The sequence below is a fragment of the Bos grunniens genome, chromosome 4 (genome assembly GCF_055505025.1).
Source record: "Bos grunniens cultivar Pamir isolate PY7600 chromosome 4, Bosgru_T2T1.0, whole genome shotgun sequence".
Taxonomy (NCBI): domain Eukaryota; kingdom Metazoa; phylum Chordata; class Mammalia; order Artiodactyla; family Bovidae; genus Bos; species Bos grunniens.
The window spans coordinates 58734603-58751055 of record NC_141168.1 but is presented as its reverse complement, the minus strand read 5'-3'; the positions used below and the strand labels follow the sequence as shown (position 1 = coordinate 58751055).

Genomic DNA, 16453 nt, shown 5'->3' with positions numbered 1-16453 from the left:
TAATTAATTATAGTTATCAATAGTAAGTCTGTTGGATATAGGTCAGATTTTTTTTCATAAGTAGACTCACTGTCCCTTGCTCCCCTTTTTTCTTAAGAAGCAAACAAATACCTTGTTGAATTTCATTTTGAAAAATATCAAAAAATGATTTTATGACTCCTGATATGTCTTACTAGCTCAGGATAGACTTTAAATTGATTCCTGCTTTCCTGTCATTGCTTTGAGAGGGGTAGTTCTTGACCTGAAGAAGGAAATTTGGTTTTTTCATTTATCATAGTTCAACCCATGAATGAAAATGTTCTAATCATTTTGCTGTTATAGGACACTAATATTTCATAGTGTTACGAGTAAAAACAGTTGTGACTTATTTTCTTTTCTGTTTATTTTACTGAGCAGACACCAAGCTGGATGGTTTCCTTTTAGGCAAGAAGGAGTTCAGCACCAGGCTCCCAACAATAATGCTGAAGTTAACAATGATGTACAGAATGCAAACAATCTAGAACTTGAAGAAATGGTATGCTTATGAAGTTTTCATATACTTAAATATAGGTGTTTCTTCAGCACTGTATGAGACCAATATAATAAAAGAATCCTGGGTATTTCATAGTATTGAAGAAAAGTTAACATGTTAATGTGTGGTTTAATCCCAGAGAACCTATAATACTGAGTCAGTCATATATTAGAATTAAGTGGAAAGAACTAACATCATTCTTCCTAAAAATAGCCTAGAAAGAAAGTTATGCTCATAGTGAGAAATTATTGCATTAAACTGGCAGTTATTCCTTTGAACTTGAACAAGGAGGAGTTTATCAGTTTTGGACTTGAGGAAGATCTCTAATGACCAGATAGTTCTACTTCCTTATTATATACTCATATTCCTTCTTTGGGAAGAATTTAACTCTCTCCTTTTCTGTAATGAGTTCATGGTAGCTGTTAAGATCACTTAGGAATATGTTTCTTGTTTTGTTTGAAAGGAGCGTCTTATGGATGATGGGCTTGAAGATGAGAGTGGAGAAGATGCAGGTGAAGATGCCAGTGCGATTCAAAGGCCTGGATTAATGGCGTCAGCCTGGTCTTTTATCACCACATTCTTTACTTCACTTATACCAGAGGGGCCTCCCCAGGTTGCCAATTAGACTTGAAAAACTGTGCCAGCTGCAAAGGAGGGTCTGAATTTAGGAAAGTGTTTTAAATAACAGTGCAATTTCAAAAAATTTATTACTTTCTTTTCATCATCATGTACAGAGGTGTTTTTTCTTTAAACTTCTCATGCATATGAATATTTTAAGCACAAATAGACTACTAAATATGTGATTTTTTTTTTTTTTAAGATTCTAACAGAACATAGCATAACAATATTGGTCTTCCAGGTTTTGTTAATTTCAATTATGTATATTATATCAAGACAGACTTGTGTGTCTTATTTCTTTAAAGAGCTGCTTCACATATAAATGTCTATAGCTTATAGCCCAGCCCTTCAATGTATAATTTGAATAAATATATCTATTTTCTGTGACTTGTCCTAAAAGTTTTAAACAGAATGACCTCATAGTTTTTAATGAAGAATATTAATTACCTAAAATGTGCTAGTAGCATCTTACCCAGCCATAAAGCAATAAACTTCTCAATAATCTTCATTTTGACATTTGAATAAATGGAAACTTTCTATTTTAAGGGCATGTATCCCATCAATTGGAATTAGTACCTTTAAAAAAAAGGCAGCTCTTCAATGGAATTAATAGTGATATAAAATGTTTGATATAGGCAGTACTTTTATAAAATAAGATTCTGGAAATCACTCCCTGTAATTTTTTTAAAATAAAAGGTCAATTATGGTAAAACTGTCTTGTGGTATGTTTATTTAAACTCTTCCATATTATACTGTCTCTATACAAAAATCTATGTAAATTTCAGTAGTTCTGGGGTTGCTGAAGTCTTCAAGGTCATTTTCACCTCTTTTTATTCCAGATGGATATCTTCTAGTTCTCAGGGAGTCTAAAACCTCTTTCAGTTCAGTCGCTCAGTCGTGTCCGACTCTTCGCAACCCCATGAATCACAGCACGCCAGGCCTCCCTGTCCATCACCAACTCCTGGAGTTCACCCAGACTCACGTCCATCGAGTCAGTGATGCCATCCAGCCATCTCATCCTCTGTCATCCCCTTCTCCTCCTGCCCCCAATCCCTCCCAGCATCAGAGTCTTTTCCAGTGAGTCAACTCTTCGCATGAGGTGGCCAAAGTACTGGAGTTTCAGCTTCAGTATCATTCCCTCCAAAGAAATCCCAGGGCTGATCTCCTTCAGAATGGACTGGTTGGATCTCCTTGTAGTCCAAGGGACTCTCAAGAGTCTTCTCCAACACCACAGTTCAAAAGCACCAATCTTCGGCGCTCAGCCTTCTTCACAGTCCAACTCTCACATCCATACATGACCACAGGAAAAACCATAGCCTTGACTAAACGGACCTTTGTTGGCAAAGTAATGTCTCTGCTTTTGAATATGCTATCTAGGTTGGTCATAACTTTCCTTCCAAGGAGTAAGCGTCTTTTAATTTCATGGCTGCAGTCGCCACCTCTTTATTTAAAAATCCCTGTGAAAGTCAATTTGATTTTTCTTAAGAAAGGAGTAAGTCTCTTATAGGGTAGCTAACTAAAATGGAATAAATGCAGATAGTAGAACTTACTATGGAAGAACTTTATCTTATGTGAAATGTATTATAAACGTATATATAGTACTGTTACAGTAGTATATGATGGCTGTTCACCAGGGTGAACTATGGTACATTTGTACACCGTTTGGGTTCATGATTAGGGATGGCTTGTTTCAAGGCTGTACAATCATTGCATCCAGAGGGAGCATGTGGATTTTAACCTGGGAACTAAATAAATAAACTGTCAGAGCCGAAAGAAATGTTCCATAGGTCAGATCCTAAAAATAGAGTCGATGGGTAGGGTATGAAAGCAGATGTAATTATGAGATTGAGCAGTCTCAATCTCGTCTCTTCAGTTAGGAGTTGGACAGGGGAGAACTGGAGCCACAGAATTCATAGAGGGGAGCATTATTGTGGGGGACACCTATCTGAAGGAAATGAGCAGGTCTCTGCATCCTAACTGCAGGTTGGGCCCTAAGGAGAAGGATTCTGTTCGTTGACCCCCTGTGAAAGGCTGTAGCTAAGCATTCTAATAAAAGTGAAATGTATTATACTACTCTATGTTAATTATTTTCCCTACATTGTTGATTCCCTCATATTAGTCTTACTTCCAGTAAGTCTTTGTCAGAAACTACAGCCCAGTGTCAGCTATGTTTTGGATGATTAAGGGAGGAGCTGTGTCCATGCTGGGGCCAGATGGTGCTTAGAAGGCAGTTGTAGCATGGAGACGGTTTCCAGACGGAAAAAGAGCCACACAGAAGCCCAGATACTGGTCTCTAGGCTAAGTGGTGACTAGCAACAGTCAGGATGGGATTGAAATACTTCCCAGGGCTAGACTTTCTACGTCTAGTCTAGTGTTAGTGGCTCAGTCGTGTCTGACTCTTCGCGACCCCATGGACTCTAGCCCGCCAGGCTCCTCTGTCCATGGGGTTTCCCAGGTAGGAATACTGGAGTGGGTAGCCATTCCCTTTTCCAGGGGATCTTCCTGACCCAGGGATCAAAACTGGGTCTCCCTCATTCTTTACCATCTGAGGAGATTCTGGGTCTCCTCAGATTCTTTCCATTTGAGGCACCAGGTCAAGCAGTATGGGTGAAAGCGTTGGTTTTTAATAGCTTGGTAAAAGGAAAGAGTGATCCTGAGGGCTGAAGAATTGGAAATATTTTCACCATAGTTTGATGTTACCATCTATCATCATTCTAACTAGTTCCTCTGGCTGCATCATCCCTATGGAAATTTGGCTTTTCAAAGTAGGGGAGGCAAGGCCAAATTTGGAGCCTCATTAGTGTAGACCCCGTGGCGTTTTTTGCTTCACTGAGAAGAGACTAAGGTGTGCTGCTCTGTATGTCTGCTCTCTGTACGTCTGGTGTATATTAGACCCTGAGGCCCGTTGTATCTGGAATTATGTTGATGGATGGAATGTGGTATTCCCAACTACTGATCTTCCTGAGAGTCCTGATGTGGCTAGCTGACTCACCCCTCAACATGGCATCACACACTCACTGCAACCTGGGAAACTGGCTGCATAGTGGATATAAAGCATATATATTGTATTTATATCTTACAAGGGCTTCCCGGGAAACTCAGCTGGTAAAGAAGCTGCCTGCAATTCAATTCCTGGGTCAGGAAGATCCCCTGCATAAGGGATAGGCTACCCACTCCAGTATTCTTGGGCTTCCCTGGTGACTCAGATGGTAAAGAGTCCCCTGCAATACAAAAGACCTGGGTTCGATTCCTGGGTTGGGAAGATCGCCTGGAAAAGGGAATGGCAACCCAATCCAGTGTTCTTGCCTGGAGAATTCCATGGACAGAGGAACCTGGTGGGCTACAGTCTGTGGGGTCGCAGAGTCGGACATGACTGACTTTTACTTCACTTATATCTTACACATAAATAAATGATATTTTGGTTGTTTTAATATTTAAACATTAAAAATTTTTTTTTAATTTGAAAAATTATGATAAGAATGTTTACCATGAAGTCTACTGTCAACAGATGTTTAAGTGTGTAATACAGAGTAGCATTTAAGAACATTTAAATAAGATGTAAAAACAAGAATAATGATACTTCTTGAATAAAAGTGTTGGGGAACAATGCGAGCCTTTTTAAATTAAAATACCATGGCATCTTTGAAATAAAAGTTTTTCTTATAAAAAGAGCTAAGAATAATTAGGTTTCCTATTCCAAAAGCACTTGGAGCTTCTCGACTGTCCAAGAGTCTTAGTAAGTGGAAGGCTTTTCCCAGCATCATGGGGCCTCAGCCCAAATAGGGAGGACAGTAGATCTGACTCCTTCCAGAGCACATCTCAGTGGTTACTGTCTCACATCACACTTGGGGGATAAGCCCTGGAGGCCCCAGTATAGGGTGCTAGTTTCAAGAGCCTTCTTGCCAAAGCTAACTTTGATCCTGCTGCTACATTCTAGCTCTTTTACTCCAATTGCTCTCTTTTCCAAAGTGAAAATATTGATGGCTACATAAACTATTTCATGTGGTGCAGTGAAATGGTGTGGTCCATTTTGCCCAGCTATTCCCAAGCCATAGGAAAGTTGGGAAAATTAAGATCTATATATCATCTTTACCATTTACCGTTCCTCACAGAGGGTGCATGGAGAAAGGCTGTCATTGTGTGTTAATTTATATAATAGAAACCATTATAATGTTTTAAAAATTGTTATTACTAACATCTGAACATTTGTTATATTTCTGGCTTTGTGCTAAATACTATACCTGAATTGAAAAAGCAACTCAAGATAAGTGCTATTGTTAGTTCCATTTTTCAGATAAGGTAACGAAGACTCATTAAATAGCTCACTTCAAGTCATATAGCTAGTAAGTAACAGAATGAAGTCTATTTTACTTCAGAACTTGAATTTTCTAAAAGTAATTTTTCAAATAAAGCACGTAGAGACTTCAGCTTCCAGTAATGGGTGATTAGCTTGTTTTACCCCAACCCCTCTGCTGAGAAAACTAGAAAAGTTAGGATATATTAAAGCATCAGAGAGCTATCAAGAAAGCAGGGGCCAGTACTCCACACAGATGAGACCTATGTTTGGTGCCACGTTTTACTCTTAGAAGCACCTTGTAATTCAAGAACAAGTGAGAGAAACAGCAAAATTTTTGGTAGACTTATAGGAAACAAAAATTAGAGTTCTGACTGCACCAAGAAGAAATGTCCTTTAAACATCCTGGGCTTTTTTTTATTGGATCCCCAAAGGCCTACCCCTTGAGTGAAGGAGAACTGGAAATTGATTCTATATGCACAAGGATTGAAGCCCAGCCTCAAGTGGTTTCAGTCCCTAACTGAATGAGGCAACTGGCCCCAACCCTAGTGGACAGTCAGAAGCAAAAGTAAACCCCTCTGAAGAAAGGTAACATCATGCAGTTTCTCAAATTGTCTCTATAATTGTTCAAAGTCTGTTAATCCCAATAAAACAATAACTAGCAATACAAACACATTAAGATTTGACCAAAAAGAAAATGAAACAGATAAACCTCAGAAAATTAATACATTTAGCATTATCTGCTAGAGACCTTATAATAACTGTGATCAAAATGTTAAAGGATTTACATGACAAGATGGAGAAACTTCAGAAGACAACTGGAAATTATATAAAAATAAAATTTCTAGAACTTAAAAATAATATGACTGAAGTTAAATCAGTAGATGGCTTTGATAGTCACAGTTTAAGAGAGAATTAGTGAACCAAAAGGTAAAAAATTTATTCAGAATGATGCTGTAGGAGAATAGGGCAGACAACACTTGAAGAGATAATGGCTAAGAATTTTTCAAAATTGATGAAAGACACTGAGCCACAGATAGTAGAAATATTATTGGCTTCCAAGCAGAATAAATACAAAGAAAATCATGACAAATTACTACAGAGTAAAACTGCTGAGAAACAAACTTTAAAAGTAGCCAGAGGAAAATGTAGCTTATTTTCAAAGGAGCAACAGTAAGTATGCCTAGTAAGTGATATTTTCAAAGAGCTTATAGAAAATAACAGCCAATATGGAAGATAACTTGCAGCAAAAATATCCTTTGAAAGACATTTTCAGGCAAATGAAAACAGAATTTGGCACCATTGGAAAGTACTAAAGGAAAATACTAATGGGTTTTTGGGCAGAAGGGAAATTATCACATATCACAGTTTGGAGGTGCAGAAAAAAACAGAAAAGCATTGGAAAGGTAAATCCGTGCATAAATCTAAAAGGATATTGCCATAAAATAATCAATTTATGCTTTATGGGGTCTTACATGTATAAAGAATTAAAATACATGACAAAAATAGCATATAACTCTGATGGGAGGTAAATAGGATTGAGTATCCTGACGTCCTTGAATTGTCTTGGAAATGATCAAGACACCAATTTATATGAGAAATGAATAAATCAGGGTGTGTGCTTTAATTTCTATGATACTTTTTAAAACCAATAAAAATGTAAAACTAACAGGACAGTAGAAAAGGAATATGAAATTTAAATTCAAATGAAGGCAAGAATGGAGAAAAAAAAAGTAGTTGGGAGCAAACAGAAAACAGAAAACCAGGAAGGTAGATTTAAATCCAAATGTAGCAATACATCGAGCATAAATGGACTAAATATTACAACTTAAAGACAAAACCTGGGGATTCCTTTGTATGTTATTTGTCACTTCTCTCTTGTTGATTTTAATATTTTTTGTCTTTGTGGTGGTTTAGTCGCTAAGTCGTGTCTGACTCGGTCCATGGACTGTGGCCGGGTGGGCTCCTCTGTCCATGGAATTCTCCAGGAAAGAATACTGGAGTGGGTTGCCATTTTCTTCTCCAGGGAATCTTCCTGACCCAGGAATCGAGCCCAGGTTTCCTGCACTGCAGTCGGATTCTTTACTGAGCAATGAGAGAAGCCGGCGAGCACCATGTGTGTCAGCGTGTTCCTCCTTGGGTTTGTCTTGCCTGCGATTCTGCACTTTCTAGACTAGGGTGACCGTTCCACGTCCCACCTTAGCGAGATTTTCAGCCATTGTATCTTTAAATATTTTCTCAGGTCCTTTTCCTCTCTATTCTCCTTTTTGGACCCCTATAATGCAAATATTGGTGTGTTTAGTGTTTCTTGTATCTTCTTGATCTGTATTGGATCATCTTTACTATCATTACTCTGAATTTTTTTTATGATGAGATTAGAAATCAACTACAAGGAGAACAAAACCCAATTCTACAAGACTTGAAAACAACATGCCTTAAGTACAATGTAAGGATAGCTGAAAGTAAGGTTGAAAGTAAAAAGATGGAAAAAGACTTCTCATGCAAGTATTAACCAACAGAAAACGGGTGTGCTTGGTATCCAAAGCAGACTCAAGGGTAAGAAGCATTGATAGAGTAAGAGGGTATGCAGTCACTCGGGCATTTTGCCACTCAGAAAGGCTTTGCACTCGCTTAGTGAAGGCGATGGCACCCCACCCCAGTACTTTTGCCTGGAAATCCCATGGGCGGAGGAGCCTGGTGGGCTGCAGTCCATGGGGTCGCGAAGAGTCGGACACGACTGAAGTGACTTAGCAGCAGCAGCAGCAGCAGCAGTGATGGACCAGGAAGCTAGCTTAGTCAAGAGGCATCAAATTATAAGTATCTGAAGATAGAATATGTGTGTCTGTGTGTTTTGCGGAAAACACAAGAGATAGAGTAGTAACATTCAAAAGGATGAGAAATGTGGAACGTGTAATATTTTCTTTTTTTTATCAGCAATATTTATTTAATATCTCATTATATACCAAGTATTAGAGTGTTCAAGCTGTGAAAGTAAACCAGTAAGACAAAATGGTGTTTTAGAAGGATGGTTTTACCACAAATTAATAGTTTTCTCCATAGATAGATATTTTTCAGTTGTGGTGCATTTTGGTGCTTTTTTTTTTCAGGTTGAGCAGTTTATTCTATTTTTTAATTAATTAATTAATTATTTTTACTTTACAATATTGTATTGGTTTTGCCATACATTGACTTGAATCCACCATGGGTGTACACATGTTCCCCATCCTGAACCCCCCTCCCACCTCCCTCCCCATCCCATCCCTCTGGGTCATCCCAGTGCACCAGCCCTGAGCACCCTGTATCCTGCATCAAACCTGGACATGCGATTCATTTCACATATGATATTGTACATGTTTCAATGCCATTCTCCCATACCATCCCACCCTCGCCCTCTCCCACAGAGTCCGAAAGACTGTTAAATACATCTGTGTCTCTTTTGCTGTCTCGCATATATGGTCATCGTTACCTTCTTTCTAAATTCCATATATATGCGTTAGTATACTGTATTGTGTTTTTTTTCTGGCTTACTTCACTCTGTATAATAGGATCACATTATCTTTGACAAAGGAGGCAAGAATATACAATGGAGATAAGACAATCTTTTTAACAAGTGGTGCTGGAAAGACTGGTCAACCACTTGTGAAAGAATGAAACTAGAACACTTTCTAACACCATACACAAAAATAAACTCAAAATGGATTAAAGATCTAAACATAAGACCAGAAACTATTAAACTCCTAGAGGAAAACATAGGCAAAACTCTCTCTGACATAAACCACAGCAGGATCCTCTATGACCCACCTCCCGGAATATTGGAAATAAAAGCAAAAATAAACAAATGAGACCTAATTAAAATTAAAAGCTTCTGCACAACAAAGGAAACTATAAGCAAGGTGAAAAGACAGCCTTCAGAATGGGAGAAAATAATAGCAAGTGAAGCAACGGACAAAGAATTAATCTCAAAAATATATAAGCAACTCCTGCAGCTCAATCCCAGAAAAATAAAAGACCCAATCAAAAAGTGGGCCAAAGAACTAAACAGACATTTCTCCAAAGAAGACATACAGATGGCTAACAAACACATGAAAAGATGCTCAACATCACTCATTATCAGAGAAATGCAAATCAAAACCACAATGAGGTACCATTTCATGCCAGTCAGAATGGCTACTATCCAAAAGTCTACAAGCAATAAATGCTGGAGAGGGTGTGGAGAAAAGGGAACCCTCTTACACGGTTGGTGGGAATGCAAATTAGTTCAGCCACTATGGAGAACAGTGTGGAGATTCCTTAAAAAACTGGAAATAGAACTGCCATATGACCCAGCAATCCCACTGCTGGGCATACACACTGAGGAAACCAGAAGGGAAAGAGACACGTGTACCCCAATGTTCATCGCAGCACTGTTTATAATAGCCAGGACATCAGCAGACGAATGGATAAGAAAGCTGTGGTACATATACACGATGGAATATTACTCAGCCATTAAAAAGAATACATTTGAATCAGTTCTAATGAGGTGGATGAAACTGGAGCCTATTATACAGAGTGAAGTGAGCCAGAAAGGAAAACATTTTCTTTTACAAATCAAGTAAACTGGTTTGGAGCCTATCCAGCCTCACCCCTGCTTTTTGTGATCAGCAGGTGGCGCTAGTGGTAAAGAACGCGCCTGCCAAGGCAGGAGGTATCAGAGACACTGGTTTGATTCCTGGGTTGGGAAGATCTGGAGGAGGGCACGGGCAACCCACTCCAGTATCTTTGCCTGGAGAATCCCATGCACAGAGGAGCCTGGTGGGCTACAGTCCATAGGGTCGCAAAGAGTCGGTCTCAATTGAAGAGACTACCCATGCACATGTACACATCATTATGAAATGTTACTGATAATAGATCCACACATCAAATGTGTATTGTTCTAAGTGCTTTGCAGATATTAACTGATTTAATCCTCACAACAATCCTAGGGGGTGGGTATCTTTATTAATATTTCTATTTTACAGATGGAAAACCAAGCAACTGGCAGAGTTGGTATTCAAAACAAGGCAGCCCCAGTGCCAGAGTCCCTGGTCTAAATTCTATGCAATATGGACTGTGAAATTTACAGTCTGTCCAACGTTTTGGAAAAACATTGAACTTCTCATGAGTTATCCCTTTCATTTTGATGATTCCAGGTTGTCATGGAAATTGTGCACAAGGAGATAGAGAGGAGTGTGAGAAGGAACACATGTTTATCCGGGATTTACTGTGAACCCAGGACTCATCAAGGTATAACTACCTTACATGTAGATATTATGAGCCCCCATTTTAATATGAGAAAACTAATGTTCAGAGACATTTCAGAGACTTAACAAAGTCACTTTAAGTAAGAGCAGGGAAGGGATTCTATCTTGGTCCATTTGTCTCCATCGCCTCTTTCAAAGAAACCACAGTCGCTTGTTTATGTGGCTTCTAACACTATGAAGTTAGAGCACATGTATGCTTGTTAAGTTGCTTCAGTCGTGTCTGATTGCTTGTAACCATATGTACTGTAGCTCGCCAGGCTTCCCTGTTCATGGTATTCTCTAGGCAAGAAGTCACAATTCAGTTCAGTTCAGTACAGTCGCTCAGTCATGTCCGACTCTTTGCGACCCCATGAATCGCAGCACGCCAGGCCTCCCTGTCCATCACCAACTCCCGGAGTTCACTCAGACTCACGTCCATCGAGTCAGTGATGCCATCCAGCCATCTCATCCTCTGTCGTCCCCTTCTCCTCCTGCCCCCAATCCCTCCCAGCATCAGAGTCTTTTCCAATGAGTCCGCTCTTCGCATGAGGTGGCCAAAGTACTGGAGTTTCAGCTTTAGTATCAGTCCTTTCAAAGAACACTCAGGACTGATCTCCTTTAGAACGGACTGGTGGATCTCCTTGCAGTCCAAGGGACTCTCAAGAGTCTTCTCCAACACCACAGTTCAAAAGCATCAATTCTTCGGTGCTATTGATTGAATCTTGGCGAGTTGCTTCTTCAAGGTTGTCAACCTCTGCTAAAGGACTTGTTAAACCGTCGGGAAGTGTGACTGGCGCGGCAGGGACGGTGGTGTTATACTTTACTGCTTTGACCACTAGATGGAGTTGTAACACCACGTATCTCTTCTGCTGTGGGTCTGGAGGAAGGTGATTTCAGAGTCTGGGAGCATGGGAGGACACGAGGCTACTTCAAAGCAGCAAGAGAAAGAATAGAAAAAAGGAACCTGTCTCTTGGCTTTCACATTCTGATCCTTGATGTTAAGCTCTGAGAAGGCTGGAGAGTGTGACCCTCAGTCAGCTTCAGGATATGTAGTACTGACAGCCTGGGCTTTTTTCAGACAGTCTTGAGTTGAACTCTTCGCTTCGCCAAGCCCTGGTGAGTGGACTTGGGCACGTACTCTCATTGACAATGGGCTCCCCTATCTCAGAAGTTCCTGCCAGTGAGGAGAGGTCTCTGGGCATCAAAGAACTTTGGCACTGCAATAGATGTTTATAAAACTGTAGGTCCAAAAACTCAGTAATCCTACGGGGGTATGGCCTGCCCCTGCTCAACCACTCTCCTATCCTCCTCCTGCCCCTTCTGTGGACTTGCTTGAGGTTACAGAGTCATCTGGGATTAGACTATTTCAAGGCTCTTCCCTGATGTGCTGGCAACTATCTGGAGAGCTTCCTTTAATAAAATTCTTTTGGGGAGATAGTCATAAATTTGATGGGTTTAACTGTTTTCCTTTGACCCTGCAAAAGTGTTAAGAGCATGAAAAGCAGAGAAAGACTAAGGAACTGCCTCGCATCAGAGACATGGCAACTAAATGCAATGTAGGATCTTGGACTGTGATTCTGGAACAGAAAAAGGATATCAGTGGGACAACTGGTGACATTTGAATATAGTCTGTAGATTAGTTAATAATGGTGGCTCAGACAGCAAAGAATCTGACTGTAATGCGGAAGACCTGGGTTTGGTCCCTGGATTGGGAAGATCCTCTGGAGAAAGAAATGGCAACCCACTCCAGTATTCTTGCCTGGAGAATTCCATGGAGGGAGAAGCCTGGCTGGTTACAGTCCATGGGGTCACAAAGAGTCAGACATGATTAAGTGACTAACACTTTCACTTTTGCTTCAAGTTAGTTTCTTGGTTTTGATTACTGTACTGTGGCTATGTAAAATGTCAACATTTGGGGAAGAGGGGTGAATGGGAATTCTTGTATTATTATTCTTGTATTATTTTGTAACTGTCAAGTCTGAAATTATTAAGTCTCAAAGCTCAGTAGGAAAAAATTATTAATATGAAAACATTACCTTAACACTATTATAGAATATTTCAAACATACAGAACAATATAGAGGATAAAAATAACCACTTGTATAGGTGATTCAAGGGTGTGCTATGTGTGTGGGGGGCAACACACAAATGAGTGGTTCCTGAAGGAGTTAAGCTTTGTGGTCATACTGTCTTTCTATATGCACAGTTGGCTCCTGATGATTTGAATCAGATCACTGTTTTTCAGGCAGTGAAAGTGTTAGTCTTTCAATCGTGTTTGACTCTTTGCGACCCCATGGACCACAGCCTGTCAGGCTCCTCTGTTCATGGAATTCTCCAGGCAAGAATACTGGAATGTGTAGCCATTCCCTTCTTCAGGGAATCTTCCTGAGCCAGGAATCAAACCCAGGTCTCCTGCATTCCCTGAGCCACCAGGGAAACTTTTTGACAGTCTCTACTTCACGATACATTAGCAGAAAATTCAGTGATGAGATGACAGTATTTGATAATGAGGCGGCACCTTATGCCGTAAGTCTTATTTAGTAATTCTCTTGGGAAATATTTTTCTTCCATCCTCATCTTTTATTGTGCCTGTGTGCTCAGCTGCTTAGTAGTATCTGACTCTTAGCGACCCTGTGGACTGTAGCCCTGCTCCTCTGTCCATGGGATTCTCCAGGGATATAATCATTAGTGGCTAAAACTAAAACGTATAGATGAAAATGGCCTCAGTTACTTAATGTTTCATTGACTTTTAACTTAAAACTTTATTTCTGGCTGTGCTGGGTCATTGTTTCTGGGTGGGATCTCTCTAGTTGGCTGCAAGCAGGGGCTGCTCTGTAGTTGTGGTGCGTGGGCTTCTCATTGCTGTGGCTTCTCTCGTTGGGAAGCATGGGCTCTATGGTGCTTGGGCTTCGGTAGAGTGGCTCCTGGACTCCAGGGTACAGGCTTAAGAGTTGTGGTGCACAGGCTTAGTTGCTCCGTGGCATGTGGGCTCCTCCTGGATCAGGGATCGAATCTGTCTCTCCTATTGGCAGGTGGATTCTTTGCCAGTGAGCTACCAGGGAAGCTCTGACCTTTAACTTAAAAAAATAAACTTTTAGAAGTTTTAGATTTACAGAAAAAAATCGCAAAGAAAGTGCAAAGAGTTCCCACATATCTTGCAGCCAATTTCCCTTATTATTAACCCTTTACATTGGTATGGTAAATTTGTTGCAAGAAATGAATCAGTATCAATATATTGTTATTAACGGAAGCCCATATTTTATCTCCTTAATTTACCTCATGTCCCTTTTTTATTTCAGAATCCTTTCTAGGCTATCACAGTAAATTTAGTCTTCATGTCTACCTACTACTACCTACTACTCTGGGCTGTGACTATTTCTTAGATGATTTTTGTAACTTTCTGATGACCTTGACAGTTCTGAGGAGTACTGGTCAGGTATTTTGTAGGGTGTTCCTCCTCTGGGAGTCGTCTGAGATTTTTCTCATAATTATATTGGAGTCACGTATTTTTTTTTTTGGAATAGGCACAGAGGTGAAATGACATTTTCGTCACATCATATCAGAAGCACACACGACCAACACGGCCTGTCAGTCTTGCTGTTGATCTTGATCACCTGGCTAACGTAGCGTTTGTCATATTTCCCCACTGTGAATTCACTCTTATCTCCTCCCTTTGTATTCTGTGTTCTTCGAAGGGAAGTCACTGTGTGAAGTCCACATTTAAGGAGTTGGGAGTTTGGCTCCATCACTATGAGAGCAGAGAACCTACATAAACTATTTAGAATTTTTCTGCATGGGAGATTTGTCTCTTCTCGCCTACTTATTTTTTTCAATCATTTATATGTCAGTATGAATTCATGAATACTTATGTATTTTATACTTTGAGTTTTTTAAAGCCTTTTTATTTTGTTTTGGGGTGTAGCTGATTAATGATGTGATGGTTTCAGGTGAACAGCAAAGGGACTCGCCCTTCATATACGCGTATCCATTCTCCCCCAAACTCCCCTCCCATCCGGATTGCCATGTAACATTGGGCAGAGTTCCATGTGCTATACAGTACCTCCTTGATGGTTATCCATTTTAAGTATAGCAGTGTGTGCACGTCCATTCTAAACTCCCTAACTAGCCCTTCTCCCCATCATTCCTCTGGCAACTGTAAGTTCGTTCTAAGTCTGTTTCTGATTTGTAAGTAAGTTCATTTTGGATCATTTCTTTTTTAGATTCCATATATAATAGATATCATATGATAGTTCTCTTTCTCTGATTTACTTCACTCAGTATGACAATCTCGAGGTCCATCTATGTTGCTACAAATGTTATTATTTCATTCTTTTTAATGGCTGAGTAATATTTCATTATATATTTACATATATGTATACATACATATACATATATACATATGCATACACACACACACACACACACACACACACACAGCACAACTTCTTTGGGTTTTAATCCAAAACTTCTTTATTTTGTTGCTAAGACTGTCCCAGCCTTGGCCATTGGGAGCACATTCAGTTGGCAAGACTGAAATTTGAGAGGTGGGTTGGGCAGGATGTGGATGTGGGAATATACACAGAGATGTGTTAACTGAAATGGGTGCCACAGAAAGATGGCTGGTAAGTAATTTAAAAGCAGTCCAGGTTCGATGCAGGATACTGGATGCTTGGGGCTGGTGCATTGGGATGACCCAGGGGGATGGTATGGGGAGGGAGAAGGGAGGGGGGTTCAGGATGGGGAACATGTGTACACCCGTGGTGGATTCATGTTGATGTATGGCAAAACCAATACAATATTGTAAAGTAATTAACCTCCAATTAAAATAAATACCTTTATATTAAAAAAAATAAGAATAAAAAATGCTTAAAAAAAAAAGTTACCACCTTAATGTCAAAACCAAAGATTAATATGTATTAAAATTGCAAAATTGCACTTAGGTTGGGATAAAGCCTGCAGAGAAAGTTACATATTGCAGTAGGCTGTTTTGTTCCTCAGATTCTTAGGGAAACAATGGCCGATTTCTCAACTAAGCACCTGTATACACCTTGCTTCCCTTTGCTGCTCCTCTTGTTTTGTGTGCACTAGACTGTGCTTGACTCTCTACTGTGCCCGTGAGGTCCCTGGCCCTCAGTAGGCGTCCAGGTGCAGAAAGATACTTACTGCAGCATTGCTAATAGTAGTAAAAATGGGAAACAATATGAATGGCTAAAAAGGGCAGGGTTAACAAACCTTGTTTGAAGAAAACAAGGGCGTATTTACTTGATGGAATGTCAGACAGCATTTCTAAATGATGGTTGTAAAGACTATGTTGTCACCTCAAAAAAGCATTTGGATTTTCTAGAAAATTGACCTCTCCCACATCCTTTATTAAGAAGCTGCCGGAAGATGTGTTTCTTCAGAAAAAGAAAAAAAACAAAAACAAAAAAACAGAATTGGAAAGACCTTCAGGATTCCAGATACTGGAGTTAAGAGTTACAGGCTTTAATTAACTATATTTACTAAGTTTGAAGAATTAAAAAAAAAATAAACAAAAGCAAGCCATGGGATACTGGAATCAATAGCAGAGAGAGGATAGTCAATATCAGAGAGAGGTGAAGGGAATCCACAGAGAAGTTCCTGTGGATGGTAGGATGAAGGAAGTTCCCAGGATGGTAGGCATTTTGCAGATAGAGGAGGCAGCCACAATATGCTGATAACAAAATTTCAAGATCCCTGCTGTCTTACGACCATCCCTGTGACCTCTAAGATGGTAGAATTACAAGATGGAAAC

At 39.8% G+C, this 16453-nt stretch overlaps 1 protein-coding gene across 6 annotated transcripts in view; it reads left to right on the top strand.

Moving 5' to 3' along the window:
* The window catches only part of HERPUD2 (HERPUD family member 2), a 35849-nt gene extending 34008 nt beyond the window's left edge, over window positions 1-1841 (top strand). For all 6 annotated transcript variants that reach the window (XM_086396533.1, XM_086396530.1, XM_086396529.1 and 3 more), the window contains 2 exons: window positions 397-514; window positions 975-1841. In XM_086396533.1, coding sequence (XP_086252659.1) covers window positions 397-514; window positions 975-1136 — 280 coding nt within the window. In that variant the 3' untranslated portion in view covers window positions 1137-1841. The remainder of the gene's footprint in view (window positions 1-396; window positions 515-974) is intronic.
* Window positions 1842-16453: the final 14612 nt, after the last annotated feature.